At 28.9% G+C, this 21,129-nt stretch overlaps 2 protein-coding genes and 1 long non-coding RNA gene across 5 annotated transcripts in view; 2 read left to right on the top strand and 1 right to left on the bottom strand.

Annotated features, from left to right (window-relative positions):
* Ten-m (teneurin transmembrane protein Ten-m) overlaps window positions 1-21,129 on the bottom strand; it is a 521,036-nt gene that overhangs the window by 434,641 nt on the left and 65,266 nt on the right. The gene's annotated exons all lie outside the window — the stretch shown is intronic.
* Window positions 20-6,577, top strand: LOC114933156 (dietary and metabolic glutamate transporter-like). Of its 3 annotated transcripts, none has more exons than XM_029305638.2 (7): window positions 20-547; window positions 1,827-2,202; window positions 3,034-3,313; window positions 3,533-4,118; window positions 4,396-4,528; window positions 5,286-5,527; window positions 6,075-6,577. In XM_029305638.2, exons 2-7 carry the CDS (start codon window positions 2,199-2,201, stop codon window positions 6,267-6,269), a joined length of 1,440 nt encoding a protein of 479 aa, XP_029161471.1. In that variant the 5' UTR covers window positions 20-547; window positions 1,827-2,198; the 3' UTR covers window positions 6,270-6,577. The 3 variants fall into 3 exon arrangements, with proteins under 3 accessions (XP_029161471.1, XP_029161470.1, XP_085340169.1); XM_029305637.2 differs by lacking the exon at window positions 20-547 and adding an exon at window positions 607-1,031; XM_085484043.1 differs by lacking the exon at window positions 20-547 and adding an exon at window positions 607-1,031 and having other exon boundaries at window positions 1,754-2,202.
* On the top strand, window positions 19,225-20,615 carry LOC146722673 (uncharacterized). The gene is made up of 2 exons (XR_014925016.1): window positions 19,225-19,741; window positions 20,281-20,615. It is a non-coding gene; the product is annotated as an uncharacterized LOC146722673 (long non-coding RNA).

Raw genomic sequence — 21,129 nt, 5'->3', positions numbered from 1 at the left:
CTGGATATCCGTTAGTAGACTGTTGTCGTGATCGGCGGGAGGTCGTCCCAGGATGCGCTCCGGGACGTTTCTCATCCCTGTCTGGACACGGGCTCACTGGGGAGATCCCATTATCCTCAGCCCGTAAACATTAAGCGCGGCGTCTCTCGCCGACTGATATCTCTTAAGAATGTACCGTATACCGTGTCGCAACAAGAGGAAGGGACTTGAGAGCCCCGGTGCCCCGGCTACTCATCGTGATAGCAAGCGAAACATTCACGTTGGATATCACGCGAGTAAGACCTTGCCGTCGAAACTGGTAGCGGAGAGACGAAACATCGTCGACGTTTGTGTAATCAAAATAGAGGCACACTCGGCTTTAATTATCGCGCAAGTAACGGCGTGTGAATATACAGACATACCATTATCGTCGAAACCGGTTTGTTAGAGAAGTGGTGTCTGTGTGTTGTTGTCTCGTCGGAATTCCATTCCATTTTCAACGGACGAAAAAAATCGTCGAGCGACCTCGCAGGATCACCTTGAAAATAAACTAGTTATAGTTATATGTGTAAGTATGTTAAACTGCTAATATTTTCATCAATTATTTATTATTTTATTTCACATTCATTGTTATTCATTACAAATTAGTTAGATGTTATTTTTTGTTATTTTTATTTATAATTTCATTATACAGTGCAGTAGTATAATACACACAGTTTCTTTAGCAACAAGGTCGGTAGCTTATTTGTTGAAATTTTTATGATTAAGCGCACAATTTTGTAAAATCTATTGCAACATAATGCATTTGAAATATGCAGCAACAGATGCAAAAGACACGTTGCTTAAATCATTCACATTTACATCATAATGACATGGCAAATACAAAGCGGTCTTGTTCTGTATTATGGAACCACTACCACTCATGGTTCGAATTACTGAAAGTTAAAACGCGTTCGTTTCCATAATCTAGTTTAGTAACTGCGTGACCGTCGGTCAATTCGTGTCGAACTTCCTTTTGTAGCACAGCTCACGCGTTCCGTTATATCAGTCTGGTATGTTTAGTTAAGTCTGGTACCACGCCTGCACGCGTCAGTCCAAGAATTCTCCTTGTCCGCCTTTTATCATTTCTCTATCACTGTGATGGCTTTATCTACTGTACATATTCTATTTACGTCTCCCGCGTTTTTTTATATAGAGTGTCTCGAAATTAATGACTTATCCAATCTGATTTTTTCTGAATTTAAAGAAGACTTTTAGCTGAAATATTTCATCTCGATAGATTTTTGATTTGTAAATTAATCAATTTTTTTTACGCTAAAAGAAAAATTAATTTTGTAATTTTAACGGCGATAATTTTGAAATACCGTGTAAATATCGAGCAAATGTTTTAAACATATCAGTTTTATAAATCGAAATTTGAATATTGATAAGATGCAAAAAGTGTAAAAAAATTTGTATTTTGCGGTATCATTGCATTTTTAAATTCTTAACAAATATTGCATCATTCATAGAGATTATTAGATTATATATTGTACAAAAAATTTAGGTAAGAACATTGTCTCGCAAACAAATATATTTATTAAAGATACGACATTAAAATTAAAAAAATGTCATACATTGCTCAAGTATGATAAACATAATTATTAAACTGATAATGTTTATTATATACATATAGTATATAGTTACGTAATGAATATGAAAGGAATATTCATAGAACATCTGCCTTTTATATGAAACGTCACTTAATGAAAAAAAATTTTTTTGTTCCGCGTAGCAACATTGTAGCCTTTAATATATGCACGTAACTGTTATCGTCAGTATGTATTTATCAGAATTGTATATGTAAGGTCGTAAAGCATCGAACTATTGACTTTGCGAATGGGTGGCAGTCTTCGCTCTCGCTGCAGCTTGTAATCTCGCATCGATAGTAGTATAACTCGTCGGGTCGGCTTATACAAGTCTAAAAAAGAAATTCGTGGAGGAGGAATCTGAGTGTAGATTTCACATGGGTGCCGTCTCTTCGTCAGTGATATACTTCGATAGTCGCCATCGAGCTGTTGAATGTGCGAGCGTAGTCGCGTGAAATTCTGAGCTGGTGAACGTGTCGATATACGAAAACAAACGACACGAATACAGCGACACTGGCGTAGCGATTTGAAATGTGATGGTCATCAATGTCATCGACTCATTAACCGAGGTCACATTCAATATTCAGAACGATGGGTAAGGAAAAAAATATTTTCCATTTTATTAATATCTACTCTACTCTATGCTACGAAATTTTGCAAGCAATCATTTTTTATCTCTTGAGTGTGTTATCTCGAATATGCAGTATAAAAAAAATTTGTTTATTTATCTGTTTTACACTTAAATGCTAAATCATTGCTTTCCACTCGTATTATCATTTATCTTGAATGTTCAATGATGCGTGTATTTCTCCGAAATATTGATAATATAAACGTGTATAATAATTTTGAAATTTATAGATATAAAAATTAATTTTTAGTATAGTATTATTTGGAAAAATTATTAATTATTTGTATGTGAATCTATGAATAAATTCATATTTTATATACAGGCATATATGCGTGTTATATTATTTTCTATTACATTTTGTGAGTTAGAATTGTTAGGTTAATACAGTTTAAACAGATAAACTGTTCTATTTTTATACATTATGTTATTTTATATATCTATAACTATAAGAGCTTCTAATAATTTATTTAAATAATATCTGCTCACGTGTTGTGTAATATATATTATATATATATATGTATATAATTGTATTGCAAAATGAGTAGAATAATTTATATTGTTATTCATAATATTATAATATTATATAATTTTCAAATTAATATATAAATTATTTTAAAATAGATGGCAAAATACCCTTTCAGAAAATTATTGTTACTAATATCCTAAAAATAATTTTTGTTAAAATTCGAATATATATTTAAAATCTTGATTAATCGTAAGATGTTTATTAGACGTAACATGTTATTACTATATCTGCACGCTCAATGTTAACACTATCTCTTACAATGATAATTTTAGAGATTCGCGTACGATATTTGTTCGCTATAATGCTATGCATTGCGAACATGATTATTTACGGTTTAAAAGTGAATATCGCGACGGCTATTATCGGCATGGTGAAGAAAAAACCTGGCGTACCAGATTGGTCGGATGAATGTCCAGAATTTGAAGCTCCCGGAGAAGTCACCGATATTGACGGTCCATTTGACTGGACGTCAAGTGAGCAAGGTCTGGTCATTAGCATATATTTTGCTGGATATCTTATCGGTATGTTTCCGTCGGGATATTTGGCTGATCGGTAAGTGCTTCTGGAGAGAGAATTTAATTATATATTTTTTTCTAATTATATTTTTTTTTATGTAAATAGATTTTGTGTTTTGTAATATTGCACAATATTTCTAATTGTATATAAAATTTAAAAAAAATTGATATTATTTACATAAAGTATAAATATATGGTCTCCAATTTTAACTCTAATTTTAACTCTAACAACTATATATTATTTTTCGGTGCATAGATTCGACACCAAGATCGTCTTGCTATTGTGCGTGTTCGCGAACGGGGTCTTAACGATATTGGTACCGGTTATTGCGAGCTCACTGTACGTACTGTACGCTGTGAGATTTTTAACCGGTCTTGTGAGCGCGGCGAATCTCCCTATAGTGAATGTTCTTCTGGGAACATGGGTTGTGTACGAGGAGAAAAGCACGTGGGTCGGTATCATATACGCCGGCACGTCGCTCGGCACCGTGATATCTATTCTTACCTCAGGAATGATATTAAATTACGTGGGCTGGGAAGCTATTTTTTATATCCACGGATCGTTGCCCTTGATTTGGTGCGTTGTCTTTTATATATTTTTCGCCGGTTGCCCGGAAGAGCAAAAGTACATCACAGAGCAGGAGAGATCATTAATTGTGAGCTCGTACGGTCATCGAACGCCTAATTCCGCGAAGATGAAAATCCCGTGGAAGAGTATATTCACGTCGGTGCCATTTTTAGCATTAATCGCCACCAATACTCTGGGGAATTTCTGCTGGTATTTCTTACTCACCCAGTTACCGCTTTACATGAGCAAGATTTTACGATACAAAATCTCATCGGTAAGTATACAATGAAAATAAGAATTTGTTTTTATTTTATACAAATATAAATTATTGATTAAAAATGTTAAATTTTCTCTCGTTATTATATTAATATAAAATTATTATATAAAGATGGAAAATTATATATTTTATAATATATATATATATATATATATATATATATATATATATATTGCATTACAGTATTAATTTTATTCTGTAGACTTTTATGCACACAATTTATAGTTATAAAGTATAAATCACATTGTGTAAATATTTTTAATCTGTTTTTTAGAATGCCGCTATTGTCTGTACACCATATCTCATAAATGCTTTCACTAATCCACTAATTGGAAGAGTTTTAGATTGGGGACGAAAAAAGGGATATTGGTCACAGACGGTTGCTCGTAAAATTGCTGTATTCATAAGTACGTATTTCAAATGGACTTTATTATATGTATAAAAAATAGATACTTGTCTTTTATTCAAAATAAAAAGGGAACAAATTAAATAATTTTATGGAATAAAATTATAATAAAATTATAATTAAATTTCGTCAAATAAAAAGAATACATTCATCTCAAAATTATTATAACTTTTGATAATATATATATTAGAATGTCTATAAAAATAAAATGGTTAATCTTTTAATAAATATAAAATAATTTTTTATATTGCTTTTTTTTTAATTGATTATTTATAATAATGATAGGATATAATATTAAAAAGACACAATATTAAAAATCTGTCTTTCTTATTTTTTTGGCACCAGTAGTTGTGCCGAATATGATAATGACACAATTTAAACTTGAACATATACATGTAATTTACATATTAATGAAATAAAGATGAGATATTGTTTGCAAATTTTCTGCATAATTCGCGCAATTGGCCGATGTAGAATGTAGCGTACGTTGTAATTCTTTTATTAGTGTGGCATTGTAATTATTTTATTGCTATCTCTAATAACATTGTTAAAAATCGGATTATGTAATGTTTACATCAAATCAGAGCACATTGCAATAACAGCACATCTTGTTGATTTCTACATTTATATATCATATATTTAAAAAAAATATATTTTACGTTAACGCAATTTATTATAGTTGTATACATAATAAAGACGCTAATTATATTTAATCTACATCATATCTAATATATCTAAAATATTTCTTTTTCTTCTAGGCGCCATACCACCTAGCATTTTTCTAGTTATAATTGCGTACATTGGCTGCGATCGCGTATCATCAACTGTGTTGCTAACTTTGAGCATAGTAGTCTGTGGTGCTATATTCGTCGGTCACCTCTGTAATCAGAACGACCTGGCCCCGAATTATGCAGGAATTCTCATGGGCATTACAAATACCCCAGGCACCATCTCTGCCTTTATCCTACCACCGATAGTCGGGGCTCTCGTAGCGGAAGGAGTGAGTGAACATTATTAACGCCACTTGTAGAATAGTATTAACGCGATTAAGAATTGTCAGGCTAAGAACAGCGTGACATAATCGCCGATTTCTTGAATCTTTAATAAGTTATCCTCGCGTTATTCCACTTTTCTGAAGTTTTACAGAAAGTGGAACGGCCGATAAGAAAGTTAAGTTGACATTTTCTTCGAGAGACATTGAATCCTAATTGCACAATCAACTGCAAACTCAACTTTATTGTAACATTAAGAAATAGAAAATGAGATTTATAATATAATGTTACATTATTTGCTTTTTATCGTAAAGTAATTTTCAAAGTAATTTCAAATGTTGCCAAGTAATCATCAAAGTAATTTTCAGAAAAAATCCTGATAATTAAATTTTGCAACACGTATACGTGTATTATAAAATTTATATTTTATTTATTCAATTGTTTTTATTATTATTTTATTTATTTATTTTTGTTTATTTTTTATGATTAGTATTGCATTATACAATATACAATATAACATGTATATACAATTATTTACGTTTTTTCTTATGTCAGCATACCATGGCGCGTTGGAGAGTTGCGTTTTGGATTACCATTGTTTCCCAGATTATGGCTTTTGTAATATTTGCGATTTTTGGATCCGCCAAAATCCAATCGTGGAATTATCCAGTGCCAGATGTTGAAAATTGGGACGTCGACGAAGGACAACAGCAACAACAACAAGAACAGCAACAAGAAACAAAGACTTAAATTGAGACTATTTTCACATGTGTAGTATCTCCTTGTTAAATAATCCAAAAACAATTTTCACAAGAAAATTTATCTTGTTTGTTGCACAAACAAAAAAATTTTGCAATTTAAACATATTATGCAAGTATGTTGTGAACTAATTTGTTATAAAAAATTACCTATGTTAAGAATTTTTCGATTTTGATATATGTTGACTTATACATTTACATATATAAATTTTTTGATATCTCAATGTAACATTGCCAATCATTTTTGATAATTTTATTGAGATTAATTAACAGATCTATATGTAATTATTAATGTTTAAATGTTATAAATATCTTTAATTATCTACATATTGATAATATCTTGTACACTATTTTTTTCATCAAATTATCTAGCTTTATTGAAAATATAAGCTCTTTACAAGATATTATTAATGTCAAAGTTTTAGTTGCCTTATACGGGCAATATTTTTTATTATTTTGTTGTCATTGTAAAAGAAACTTCATATATAACCACATTCCTTATTTCTACGATTATTTCCACTAATTTAAATGTTTAATTTGTAAAAAAATAAAAAATCAAATTTTATATTTAAACAGAAAATAAAATGACAAATGATATTTGATATAAATGAATCGTTTTATTACATTACAAATTCGGCGATATTTCAAAGTTCACGAGAGATTTAAGAACGTCTCGACGTGTCAAGGTTTACGCACTGATAATTAGAGTCGCGACACCACTCTTAATGATGGGCGACCAATTTAAGAGACTATACTTGTCACAAAAATTCTTATTTCAATTAGATGTTGCAACCCTGCCAGTCGCGGCGCGAGACGAAACGGCAGGGAAAAAGGATGAAAGAGCACCAAAGGTTTACATCGCACCGGCAACTGGGGATATATTTACGACGCTTGAAATATTACGTGTGTAATCTATTTCCAGCCTATAGCCGTGTTCGCACTTGGACGATGGCCGTGACGAGAAGCGAGTGGTAACCATTTCGTTCTCGCCGCGCGCTAAAAGTCATTTCCTCCATCTTTTTAAATATTACCAACGCGAGATAGAAGACTTGCGGTTCTGAACGAGGGAATTGAGACTTTTCTATATCTTTGATAATTTTTTGAAAATTTTATTGAACGGAAAGATCGAAAAAGACGGGATATATACGAACTTATTGCACAATACTTGCGTTTGACGTTCTATTTTTAATCAAGAAACTATATCGCTCAGCATCCCTTGGAAAGTTTAAGACTTTTTCTCACCACGATTATTTTTTTCCTGAAAGATTTTAATTGATTTCTTTGTAAGTTTTTATTAACAAAAAATGTATCGCACTCAAGTATTTCTCGAGATCTCTAAAGATTATTCTTATGATGATATTATTAGTAAAATTTTAATTAATTAATTTAAAAATTAATTGGTGCAATTTCTGATGACGAGGCAAGCATGAAAGACAAGGGAATCTCGTTTGGACTTAATATTCTAGTAAGCTTCCTTGTAGGGATGCACCGATGCGCGCGAGCCAGAGCTTCTCCTCATCGTGTTTACTAATTCATGAGATGAATAACTTAAGGATAAGCATTCACGCGGTATGAATAATGCTTATTCGTCTTCTTAACCCCTTGAGCAGGTGACCCGTTCCTTCCGTTTATGTATATGCGCGATCCAAACCTGGCCGGGCGATCCATCGTTCGATCACTATACTTTCGACGTGGGAAAACACCTGCCGCTGTCTATCATAGCTTAATGCCGCGCGTTGACCGATCAAGATTTGTGCTCAGACTAACATTCCGCTCGAAACTTACGATTAATACCTGTCAATAAATATCTGATGGTATATAATCCGAGGCACGAGTATATCTCTGCGATCGATTGTTTCCGATAAATTTTACGGTCGATTGTCTTCGTACTTGTTCCTACTTTATCTCAAGCTTGCGTGCTGCGGATGCTGGGTTTCGCATTATGAAGATCAATGAGGGACGCAGCTAGCCGAATTGATCGAATATCCTTGCATTTATTCGCGGAATGTGCCCGGAAATTCGCGGAGGAATCCGCGATATGCATTCGTTCTTGTTATATGCATTCTTTCATTGTGATGAATATTTTCTATTTTCCAGATTTTAACTTGAACTGTCGGGTCTGTCCGATGGTTGTTCGTAAAGTCGGCAGACAGTCGACTAATTTACATAGTCCGATATTTTCAGAAGATTAATCGACGCATATATACACAGTAGACCGTTCGTTGCACAACGACGACGACGAGTCGGTGAAAAATTCTCTCCGTTTCCGAGTTATCTGTCAAAATGGCAATTAATCAAGCGGTAATTATAAGTTCCAAGCATCTTTCGTCGGGCCGTCGTCTCGTTTGCTTAGAGAAGCACGTAGTAGTCCGTAGTTGCGGGTCGCTCGACAGGGGCGGTTAATCAATCCTGGAGCTCGTTACAGCCGAGCACTATGGTACTTGAAGTGGCGTTAACGCATCCGGAGCGCCACTAAAATGTCAGGAATTGTTAATCTACCCAGGCAAACGCATACGCGCGCTTAGCGCACGCTTGATAACACACTACCCTTCGTCCTCCCTCTTCCAGGAATGAGGGGTTACTACGAATAAACCCTTACTTTCCAGTTTCTGACCTCTTCCTCTTCGCGCGACGATCTTGCGAGCTTGCTCGACCGAGGGAAGCTTGGCGGGAGATATTCGCCGCCAAGCAGCACCAGACCGCACCATTATTACTAGCGATAAATCGCCACCTTTAATAAGAGCTCGCGCCAGACGGAAGCCAGAAACGACGACGACGACGACGACGACGACGACGACGACGACGAAAGGATGGTGAATTTAAGGGGCGAATAGGACCGAGTACACTCTATTCAAACGATATCCTCTCGATTTTACCGAGTTCTCAGTGGCGATAGCCGACACCGCGCTGTCTCTTTATTATGTGCGCCTGATGGCGCGAACGATTTAATTTTGGATATCTAACCACGCGCGCGCGCGATAAATATTTCGCATATAAAATACCTGCCGGCGTTACGAAAATTTATTACATTTACTGCAAGATAATATTGTAACGTGCCTATCTCTAACGCACTATCAACATATATACGGTATGGAGTTTTCGGTATATGATCCGTGGGATATGATACGCTGATGATTTATTGCCGTGCGTTTTGATTGACGTTGTAACAAGATAGTAAACGTATTTCACGTGGCGCCGCGTTTTAATCCTTTCTATCCCGATATCGACGTTATATGTATACGCCATTGTACCGCGTCAAGCTTTTATCCTATAATATCAACAAGCAATTAGTGACGTGTGCGCAAATATTTCTCAAATACTTAAATATACGGATAATCTGTTTAACTGTATATCGACACTAGTGAAAACATTTCTATTTGTGTAGATGTAATTTAATTATAATATATGCTAATTATTTTTACTATGTTTTATTATTTTTTATTATCAATTTGTTATTATATAATTACTGTACAATTATTCATATATCATATACAATAAGATAACAAGTAATATATATATATATATATATATATACACACACATATATATATATATATATATATATGTAAAAATAATGAACACAAAAATTCTGATAAAGCGTGGAATAAATTGTCCTTACTCGAAATTTGAAATTACATTTAGCTAACTATTAGAAATAGATCTATTTCTTTTAATAAAGTATGTATCTCTTGACGGGTAGTATTTCTATATATATGGCAATAATTTTTCTTTTGTATTTAGTGGTGCCCGATTTGTGATACAAAGTATGATCGAAATACCATGTTATTGTCACAGTATAGCTGACAGTGGAAGTATTTTACACAACATGGCAATCAGGCATCATGTAACATGTATAAGGCAGCATATACTCTTTAAAGATACGACTCAAATATAATAAAAACATCTAAAAATTAAACATCAGGATGATATTGAAATATTTTTTCATCATGATGAACACAATATTAATTTTTGATTTTATGAAAAGAGAAAATCATCACGCACCTCTGAAAAACAATGATTTATTTTTGCTTTTTTGATGTGTAACATCAAACAATTTTAACAAAATTTATAATTACTTTAATAACTATTAAATTAAATATATTATTAATATAATTAGTAATTTATAATAATGCAAGATGTCTGAAACATGAGAATTATTTAATTCGGTTTCAAGTCGCAAGGCTGTGAATTAATTTTAGAATTATAAATGTTATATATAACCAATTGTAGTTTATCTTTGCTATCGTCTAGATTTTACACGCTCTTCGATTTGTAATTTGTAATGTATCTGCATACTCATACATTTCTATACAAGTATTATAATTATTCGATTCGGATTTATGTACAACTACATAACCATTTCCATAATTTTGTTCTATTATATAAATTAATAACCAAACAGTATTAAAATTAAGAGATATTTAAACTATATCAATATTTACATGAACAAATAATAATGTGTATGTACTTCTGCGATCTTCTCCTCTTTTCTCTATCTTCGTATACTTTAACTTGGAATAATCTTTTGTATTTAGTCGTACACTATCTGTAATACGAACATCATGTCACACTCACCGAGAGCCCGGGACTGGGCATGGAAATATTACATACGACAAGATGCTGAACGTGCAAAATGCGTTATATGTAGTGCATACATTCGTATCTTTTTTCTTTCCAAAGTCAATGCAAAGAATCATTTACGCGGAAGACACAATAAAGTGTATTGCAACATTACTTCAAAAAACTCAACAGAACGTTGGGAATCACTATTTGATACATTTAAAGACGATGAAAACAGTTATATGAAGTGCCAAATTTGTGAAGGAGAGAATCGTATGATCAAACGGGAAAACCTCACAGGACATTTATATAGGGTGCACAATATAACAAAGGAAGATCACGACTTTTTGGCTACACATCTTAATCAATATATCATATTTTGGCAGATATAACCATGCACAATCTGTAAAAAAACTTTTCAAGACAGGCGTCTTTCTAATTTCAAACTGCATTTTAGCCAATGTCAGGGGAATATGATGAACCTTTAGATCTAACTTTACCGAAATAATAGAAAAAGCGGTAAATATTAAAGTTTATGTTTTTCTTCACATTACTCACATATGCGTTAACGTACAATGAATAAAATTGTGTATAATATTTAACTATTCAAATATGTAGCGTATGTATATCATAAATATAAATATTCAAGTCGGATGTGTAAAATGTGAACTGTACAAGTATTATAAGCATTAGAATCTCAGTTTTACTTAGCTAATACTATATTAAAATATGATTACTTAGCTAATTCTAAATTTAAATTTGCCAGCTATTTATTAATCTTATAGTTTGTAATTTATGATAATTTGTGATACACACAATTTGTAATAATTCGCAATTTTTCTAAGTTATGAATAAATACGAGAACTAAATAATGCAACAATTATTTTTGTTTTTGAATAATATTTGGGTGTCAAATTTTTGATAATATCGAATATTTAAGTTTTTGAAAAGACTTGAATAATAAATGTGTTTCATTATTAATATAAGATTTGAATATAATTTTAAAATATTGATTAATCCAGTAATTGTTACTTTTTATTCTGTACAGATCATTCAGCAATTCAAGCACTTTAAGTTTTAAAAAAGATGCTGAAACTGTTATACTACAATAATCAGTTGCAGTAAAAAGCTGCAGTAAGAAACATTTTGAGCTTGATAATTTAAATAATTTCAAAGATGAAAAAAAAGCAAACGTATATCCCTGATGACAAATCGTCGATGACGATCTGTATTTGTCATTTTGATATGTAACTTTAAATAGATTTACTGTAAATTTTTATTATTATTATAATCATATTAAATTATTAATTATTTATATAATTATTAATTGTTATTAATAATTATCAATTGTTTGTTGTAATACCAAAAATAAAAGTTTTATAAATTGTATACATCAAATAATTTTATCAGATAACTATTATAACGTATATCTTATTTATTTTCACATTCAACTAATTTATTTTGCATTTTTCTTTTTATCATCTTGATGATTTAAATTAATTAGTTTAACAAAATTTATGTTAATCAAATATGCTGTGAGAAAGTGCTATTAATAATATGTTTGTGCTTATTGTTTAATATTTGCAATTGTGTAACTCTTTATATAATCTTTCTCTAATCGATTATAAATAAATAACCGAATCATTAATGTTAAAACATGCTAAGCAGATTTAAAATGTGTATCAATATTTTTATTTAAATAAAGATTCATATGTACTTCTACGCACGACACTTGCTACTTTCTACTAGAGTCAGCTTTACTTAGCCAATTATTATTAATAATTATATTATTATCAATTGATTGTAATATAGGTAATTAAAAATGAAAAAGTCTCACAAATAAAATGATTTGATTTAGTATAATAATGTACGTCTCTTCAATTTATATTCCAACGTATATAGATTAATATGTAAGTAACCAAATAGTTAAAATTCAATGTTTTTGAGGAAATTTAGATTTTATATCAATATTTACATTTAAACAAAAATAATATGTATATATTTTCGCGACCTTCTCTTTCTTCTATCTTCGTACTTTTACTTGAGATAATCTTCTTTTGTATTTAGTCGTACACTATCTGTAATACGAACATCATGTCACGCTTACCGAGAGCCTGGGACTGGGCATTAAAATATTTCACACAAATAGATGATAGAAATGCAAAATGCAATATATGTGCTTCAATAATTGTTCCTTTTATTCTTAGCAAAAACAATGCAAAGATACATTCAAGTAATAACCACAACGAAAGGTATCGCAACATTACTTCAGAAAACTCAACAGAACGTTGGGAATCACTATTTAATATATTTAAAGACAATGAAGACAGTTATATGCAGTGCAGAATTTGTGAAAGAAATTTTCGTATGATCAAACAGGAAAACATCACACAACATTTAAAAAGAGTGCACGAAATAACAAAGAAAGATCACGACTTTATGGCTACACATCTTAATCAATATATCACATTTTTGCAGACACAACAATGCACAAAATGTAAAAGCATTTTCCAAGACACGCGTCTTCCTGTTTTCAAACAGCACTTTAGCCAATGTCAGGGGAATGATGAACCTTTAGATCTAACTTTACCGAAATAATAGAAAAAGCAGTAAGTACTACAGTTTATGTTTTTCTTCACATTACTCACATATGCGTTTACGTACAACGAATAAAATTGTGTATAATATATTTAACTATTCAAATATGTAGCATATGTATATCTTAAATATAAATATTCAAGTCGGATGTGTAAAATTTCAACTATACAAGTATTATAACCATTAGAATCTCAGTTTTACTTAGTTAATACTATATTAAAATATGATTAATTATATTGTTAACTAATTCTAAATTTAAATTTGTCTACTATTTATTAATTTTATATAGTTGGTAATTTATTATAATTCGTTATATACACAATTTATAATAATTCGCACATTTTATAAGTTATGAATAAATACGAAGACTAAATAATGCAACAATTATTCTTGTTTTTGGATAATAATTGGGTGTCAAATTTTTGATAATATCGAATATTTAAGTTTTTGAAGAGACTTGAATAATAAATATGTTTCATTATTAATATAAGATTTGAATATAATTTTAAAATATTGATTAATCCAGTAATTGTTACTTTTTATTCTGTGCAGATCATTCAGTAATCCAGAAACTTATAGTTTTAAAAAAGATGGTGAAAATGTTACTACAAAAATCAGTTGCAGTAAAAAGCTGCAGTAAGAAACATTTTGAGCTTGATAATTTAAATAATTTCAAAGATGAAAAAGAAGCAAATGTATATCCCTGATGACGAATCATCGATGACGATCTGCATTTGTCATTTTGATATGTAACTTTAAGTAGATTTACTGTAAATTTTTATTATTATAATCATATTAAATTATTAATTATTTATATAATTATTAATTGTCATTAGTAATTATCATTTGTTTGTTGTAATATCGAAAATAAAAGTTTTATAAATTGTATACATCAAATAATTTTATCAGATAACTATTATAACGTATATCTTATTTATTTTCACATTTATCTAATATATTTCGCATTTTCCTTTTTATCAACTTAATGATTTAAATTAATTAGTTTAACAAAATTTATGTTAATCAAATATGCTCTGAGAAATTGCTATTAATAATGTGTTTGTGCTTATTGTTTAATACAATATTTGCAATTGTGTAACTCTTTATATAATCTTTCTCTAATCGATTATAAATAAATAACCGAATCATTAATGTTAAAACATGCTAAGCAGATTTAGAATGTGTATCGATATTTTTATTTAAATTAAGATTCATATGTACTTCTACGCATGACACTTGCTACTTTTTATTAGAGTCAGCTTTACTTAGTTAATTATTATTAATAATTATATTATTATCGATTGATTGTAATATAGGTAATTAAAAATGAAAAAGTCTCACAAATAAAATGATTTGATTTAGTATAATAATGTACGTCTCTTCAATTTATATTCCAAGGTATATAGATTAATATGTAAGTAACCAAATAGTTAAAATTCAATGTTTTTGAAGAAATTTAGATTTTATATCAATATTTACATTTAAACAAAAATAATATGTATATATTTTCGCGACCTTCTCTTTCTTCTATCTTCGTACTTTTACTTGAGATAATCTTCTTTTGTATTTAGTCGTACACTATCTGTAATACGAACATCATGTCACACTTACCGAGAGCCTGGGACTGGGCATTAAAATATTTCATACGACAAGATGCTGAACGTGTAAAATGCAATATATGTGCTTCAATAATTGTTTCTTTTACTCTTAGCAAACGCAGTGCAAACATACATTTAAGTAATGACCACAACGAAGTGTATCGCAACATTACTTCAGAAAACTCAACAGAACGTTGGGAATCACTATTTAATATATTTAAAGACAATAAAGACAGTTATATGAAGTGCAGAATTTGTGAAAGAGATTTTCGTATGATCAAACAGGAACACATCACAAAACATTTAAAAGTAGTGCACGAAATAACAAAGAAAGATCACTACTTTATGGCTACACATCTTAATCAATATATCACATTTTGGCAGACACAACAATGCACAAAATGTAAAAGGATTTTTCAAAACAGGCGTCTTTCTGTTTTCAAACAGCATTTTAACCAATGTCAGGAGAATGATGAACCTTTAGATCTAACTTTACCGAAATAATAGAAAAAGCAGTAAGTACTACAGTTTATGTTTTTCTTCACATTACTCACATATGCGTTTACGTACAACGAATAAAATTGTGTATAATATATTTAACTATTCAAATATGTAGCATATGTATATCATAAATATAAATATTCAAGTCGGATGTGTAAAATTTCAACTATACAAGTATTATAACCATTAGAATCTCAGTTTTACTTAGTTAATACTATATTAAAATATGATTAATTATATTGTTAACTAATTTTAATTTAAATTTGTCTACTATTTATTAATCTTATAGTCGGTAATTTATGATAATTCGTGATACACACAATTTATAATAATTCGCACATTTTATAAGTTATGAATAAATACGAAGACTAAATAATGCAACAATTATTCTTGTTTTTGGATAATATTTGGGTGTCAAATTTTTGATATCGAATATTTAAGTTTTTAAAGAGACTTGAATAATAAATGTGTTTCATTATTAATATAAGATTTGAATATGATTTTATAATATTGATTAATCCAGTAATTGTTATTTTTTATTCTGTACAGATCATTCAGCAATTGAAGCACTTTAAGTTTTAAAAAAGATGCTGAAACTATTATACCACAATAATCAGTTACAGTAAAAAGCTGCAGTAAGAAACATTTTGAGCTTGATAATTTAAATAATTTTAAAGATGAAACAGAAGCAAACGTATATCTTTGATGACGAATCATCGATGACGATCTGCATTTGTCATTTTGATATGTAACTTTAAGTAGATTTACTGAAAATTTTTATTATTATAATCATATTAAATTATTAATTATTTATATAATTATTAATTGTTATTAATAATTATCATTTGTTTGTTGTAATACCGAAAATAAAAGTTTTATAAATTGTATACATCAAATAATTTTATCAGATAACTATTATAACGTATATCTTATTTATTTTCACATTCAACTAATTTATTTCGCATTTTCGTTTTTATCAACTTGATGATTTAAATTAATTAGTTTAACAAAATTTATGTTAATCAAATATGCTGTGAGAAAGTGCTATTAATAATATGTTTGGGCTTATTGTTTAATATTTGCAATTGTGTAACTCTTTATATAATCTTTCTGTAATCGATTATAAATAAATAACCAAATCATTAATGTTAAAACATGCTGAGCAGATTTGGAATGTGTATCGATAGTTTTATTTAAATAAAGAATTATATGTACTTCTACGCACGACACTTGCTACTTTCTATTAGAGTCAGTTTTACCTAGCCAATTATTATTAATAATTATATTATTATCAATTGATTGTAATATAGGTAATAAAAAATAAAAAAGTCTCACAAATAAAATGATTTGATTTAATATAATAATGTACGTCTCTTTAATTTATATTCCAACGTATATAGATTAATATGTAAGTAAGCAAATAGTTAAAATTCAAAGTTTTTGAGGAAATTTAGATTTTATATGAATATTTACATTTAAATAAAAATAATATGTATATATTTTTGCGACCTCCTCTTTCTTCTATCTTCGTACTTTTACTTGAGATAATCTTCTTTTGTATTTAGTCGTACACTATCTGTAATACGAACATCATGTCACACTCGCCGAGAGCCTGGGACTGGGCATTGAAATATTTTACACAAATAGATGATAGAAATGCAAAATGCAATATATGTGCTTCAATAATTGTTCCTTTTACTCTTAGCAGAGACAGTGCAAAGAGACATTTAAGTAAGGACCACAACGAAACGTATCGCAACATTACTTCAGAAAACTCAACAAAACGTTGGGAATCACTATTTAATACATTTAAAGACAATGAAGACAGTTATATGAAGTGCACAATTTGTGGAAGAGATTATTGTATGAGCAAACAGGACAAACTCACACAACATTTACATAAAATACACGATATAACAAAGGAAGATCAGGAATTTATGGCTACACATTTTAATCAATATATCACATTTTGGCAGACACAACAATGCACGAAATGTAAAAGGATTTTTCAAGACACGCGTCTTTCTGATTTCAAACAGCATTTTAGCCAATGTCAGGGGAATATGATGAATCTTCAAATTAAACTTTAACGAAATAATAGAAAAAGCAGTAAGTATTACAGTTTAAGTTTTTTTTCACATTACTCACATATGCGTTTACGTACAATGAATAAAATTGAGTATAATATTTAACTATTCAAATATGTAGCGTATGTATATCATAAATATAAATATTCAAGTCGGATGTGTAAAATTTCAACTATACAAGTATTATAACCATTAGAATCTCAGTTTTACTTAGTTAATACTATATTAAAATATGATTAATTATATTGTTAACTAATTCTAAATTTAAATTTGTCTACTATTTATTAATCTTATAGTCGGTAATTTATGATAATTCGTGATACCCACAATTTATAATAATTCGCACATTTTATAAGTTATGAATAAATACGAAGACTAAATAATGCAACAATTATTCTTGTTTTTGGATAATATTTGGGTGTCAAATTTTTGATATCGAATATTTAAGTTTTTAAAGAGACTTGAATAATAAATGTGTTTCATTATTAATATAAGATTTGAATATAATTTTATAATATTGATTAATCCAGTAATTGTTATTTTTTATTCTGTACAGATCATTCAGCAATTCAAGCACTTTAAGTTTTAAAAAAGATGCTGAAACTATTATACCACAATAATCAGTTACAGTAAAAAGCTGCAGTAAGAAACATTTTGAGCTTGATAATTTAAATAATTTCAAAGATCAAAAAGAAGCAAACGTATATCCCTGATGACGAATCGTCGATGACGATCTGTATTTGTCATTTTGATATGTAACTTTAAGTAGATTTACTAAATATTATTATTATTATAATCATATTAAATTATTAATTATTTATATAATTATTAATTGTCATTAGTAATTATCATTTGTTTGTTGTAATACCGAAAATAAAAGTTTTATAAATTGTATACATCAAATAATTTTATCAGATAACTATTATAACGTATATCTTATTTATTTCCACATTCAACTAATTTATTTCGCATTTTCCTTTTTATCAACTTGATGATTTAAATTAATTAGTTTAACAAAATTTATGTTAATCAAATATGCTGTGAGAAATTGCTATTAATAATATGTTTGCGCTTATTGTTTAATATTTGCAATTGTGTAACTCTTTATATAATCTTTCTCTAATCGATTATAAATAAATAACCAAATCATTAATGTTAAAACATGCTAAGCAGATTTGGAATGTGTATCGATAGTTTTATTTAAACAAAGAATCATATGTACTTCTACGCACGACATTTGCTACCTTCTATTAGAGTCAGCTTTACTTAGCCAATTATTATTAATAATTATATTATTATCAATTGATTGTAATATAGGTAATTAAAAATGAAAAAGTCTCACAAGTAAAATGATTTGATTTAGTATAATAATGTACAATACGTCTCTTCAATTTATATTCCAACGTATATAGATTAATATGTAAGTAACCAAATAGTTAAAATTCAATGTTTTTGAAGAAATTTAGATTTTATATCAATATTTACATTTAAACAAAAATAATATGTATATATTTTCGCGACCTTCTCTTTCTTCTATCTTCGTACTTTTACTTGAGATAATCTTCTTTTGTATTTAGTCGTACAACTATCTGTAATACGAACATCATGTCACACTTACCGAGAATCTGGGACTGGGCATTAAAATATTTTACACAAATAGATGATAGAAATGCAAAATGCAATCTATGTGCTTCAATAATTGTTCCTTTTACTCTTAGCAAAGACAGTGCAAAGAGACATTTAAATAAGGACCACAACGAAAGGTATCGCAACATTACTTCAGAAAACTCAACAGAACATTGGGAATCACTATTTAATACATTTAAACACAATGAAGACAGTTATATGAAGTGCAGAATTTGTAAAAGAGATTTTCGTATGACCAAACAGGAACACATCACAAAACATTTAAAAAAAGTGCACGAAATAACAAAGAAAGATCACGACTTTATGGCTACACATCTTAATCAATATATCACATTTTGGCAGACAAAACAATGCACAAAATGTAAAAGGATTTTTCAAGACACGCGTCTTCCTGTTTTCATACAGCATTTTAACCAATGTCAGGGGAATGATGAACCTTTAGATCTAACTTTACCGAAATAATAGAAAAAGCAGTAAGTACTACAGTTTATGTTTTTCTTCACATTACTCACATATGAGTTTACGTACAACGAATAAAATTGTGTATAATATATTTAACTATTCAAATATGTAGCATATGTATATCATAAATATAAATATTCAAGTCGGATGTGTAAAATTTCAACTATACAAGTATTATAACCATTAGAATCTCAGTTTTACTTAGTTAATACTATATTAAAATATGATTAATTATATTGTTAACTAATTCTAAATTTAAATTTGTCTACTATTTATTAATCTTATAGTCGGTAATTTATGATAATTCGTGATACCCACAATTTATAATAATTCGCACATTTTATAAGTTATGAATAAATACGAAGACTAAATAATGCAACAATTATTCTTGTTTTTGGATAATATTTGGGTGTCAAATTTTTGATAATATCGAATATTTAAGTTTTTGAAGAGACTTGAATAATAAATATGTTTCATTATTAATATAAGATTTAAATATAATTTTAAAATATTGATTAATCCAGTAATTGTTACTTTTTATTCTGTACAGATCATTCAGCAATTCAAGCACTTTAAGTTTTAAAAAAGATGCTGAAACTGTTATACCACAATAATCAGTTGCAGTAAAAAGCTGCAGTAAGAAACATTTTGAGCTTGATAATTTAAATAATTTCAAAGATGAAAAAGAAGCAAACGTATATCCCTGATGACGAATCATCGATGACGATCTGCATTTGTCATTTTGATATGTAACTTTAAGTAGATTTACTGTAAATTTTTATTATTATAATCATATTAAATTATTAATTATTTATATAATTATTAATTGTCATTAGTAATTATCATTTGTTTGTTGTAATACCGAAAATAAAAGTTTTATAAATTGTATAATTCAAATAATTTTATCAGATACCTATTATAACGTATATCTTATTTATTTTCACATTTATCTAATATATTTCGCATTTTCCTTTTTATCAACTTAATGATTTAAATTAATTAGTTTAACAAAATTTATGTTAATCAAATATGCTCTGAGAAATTGCTATTAATAATAGTGTTTGTGCTTATTGTTTAATATTTGCAATTGTGTAACTCTTTATATAATCTTTCTGTAATCGATTATAAATAAATAACCAAATCATTAATGTTAAAACATGCTAAGCAGATTTAAAATGTGTATCAATATTTTTATTTAAATAAAGATTCATATGTACTTCTACGCACGACACTTGCTACTTTCTATTAGAGTCAGCTTTACTTAGCCAATTATTATTAATAATTATATTATTATTAATTGATTGTAATATAGGTAATTAAAAATGAAAAAGTCTCACAAATAAAATGATTTGATTTAGTATAATAATGTACGTCTCTTCAATTTATATTCCAACGTATA

The sequence above is a fragment of the Nylanderia fulva genome, unplaced genomic scaffold (assembly GCF_048542155.1).
Source record: "Nylanderia fulva isolate GAGA-0341 unplaced genomic scaffold, ASM4854215v1 Scaffold29, whole genome shotgun sequence".
In the NCBI taxonomy this organism is placed as follows: Eukaryota; Metazoa; Arthropoda; class Insecta; order Hymenoptera; family Formicidae; genus Nylanderia; species Nylanderia fulva.
Note: the sequence above shows the minus strand (reverse complement) of the source record. Positions and strands in the feature narration are given on the sequence as shown.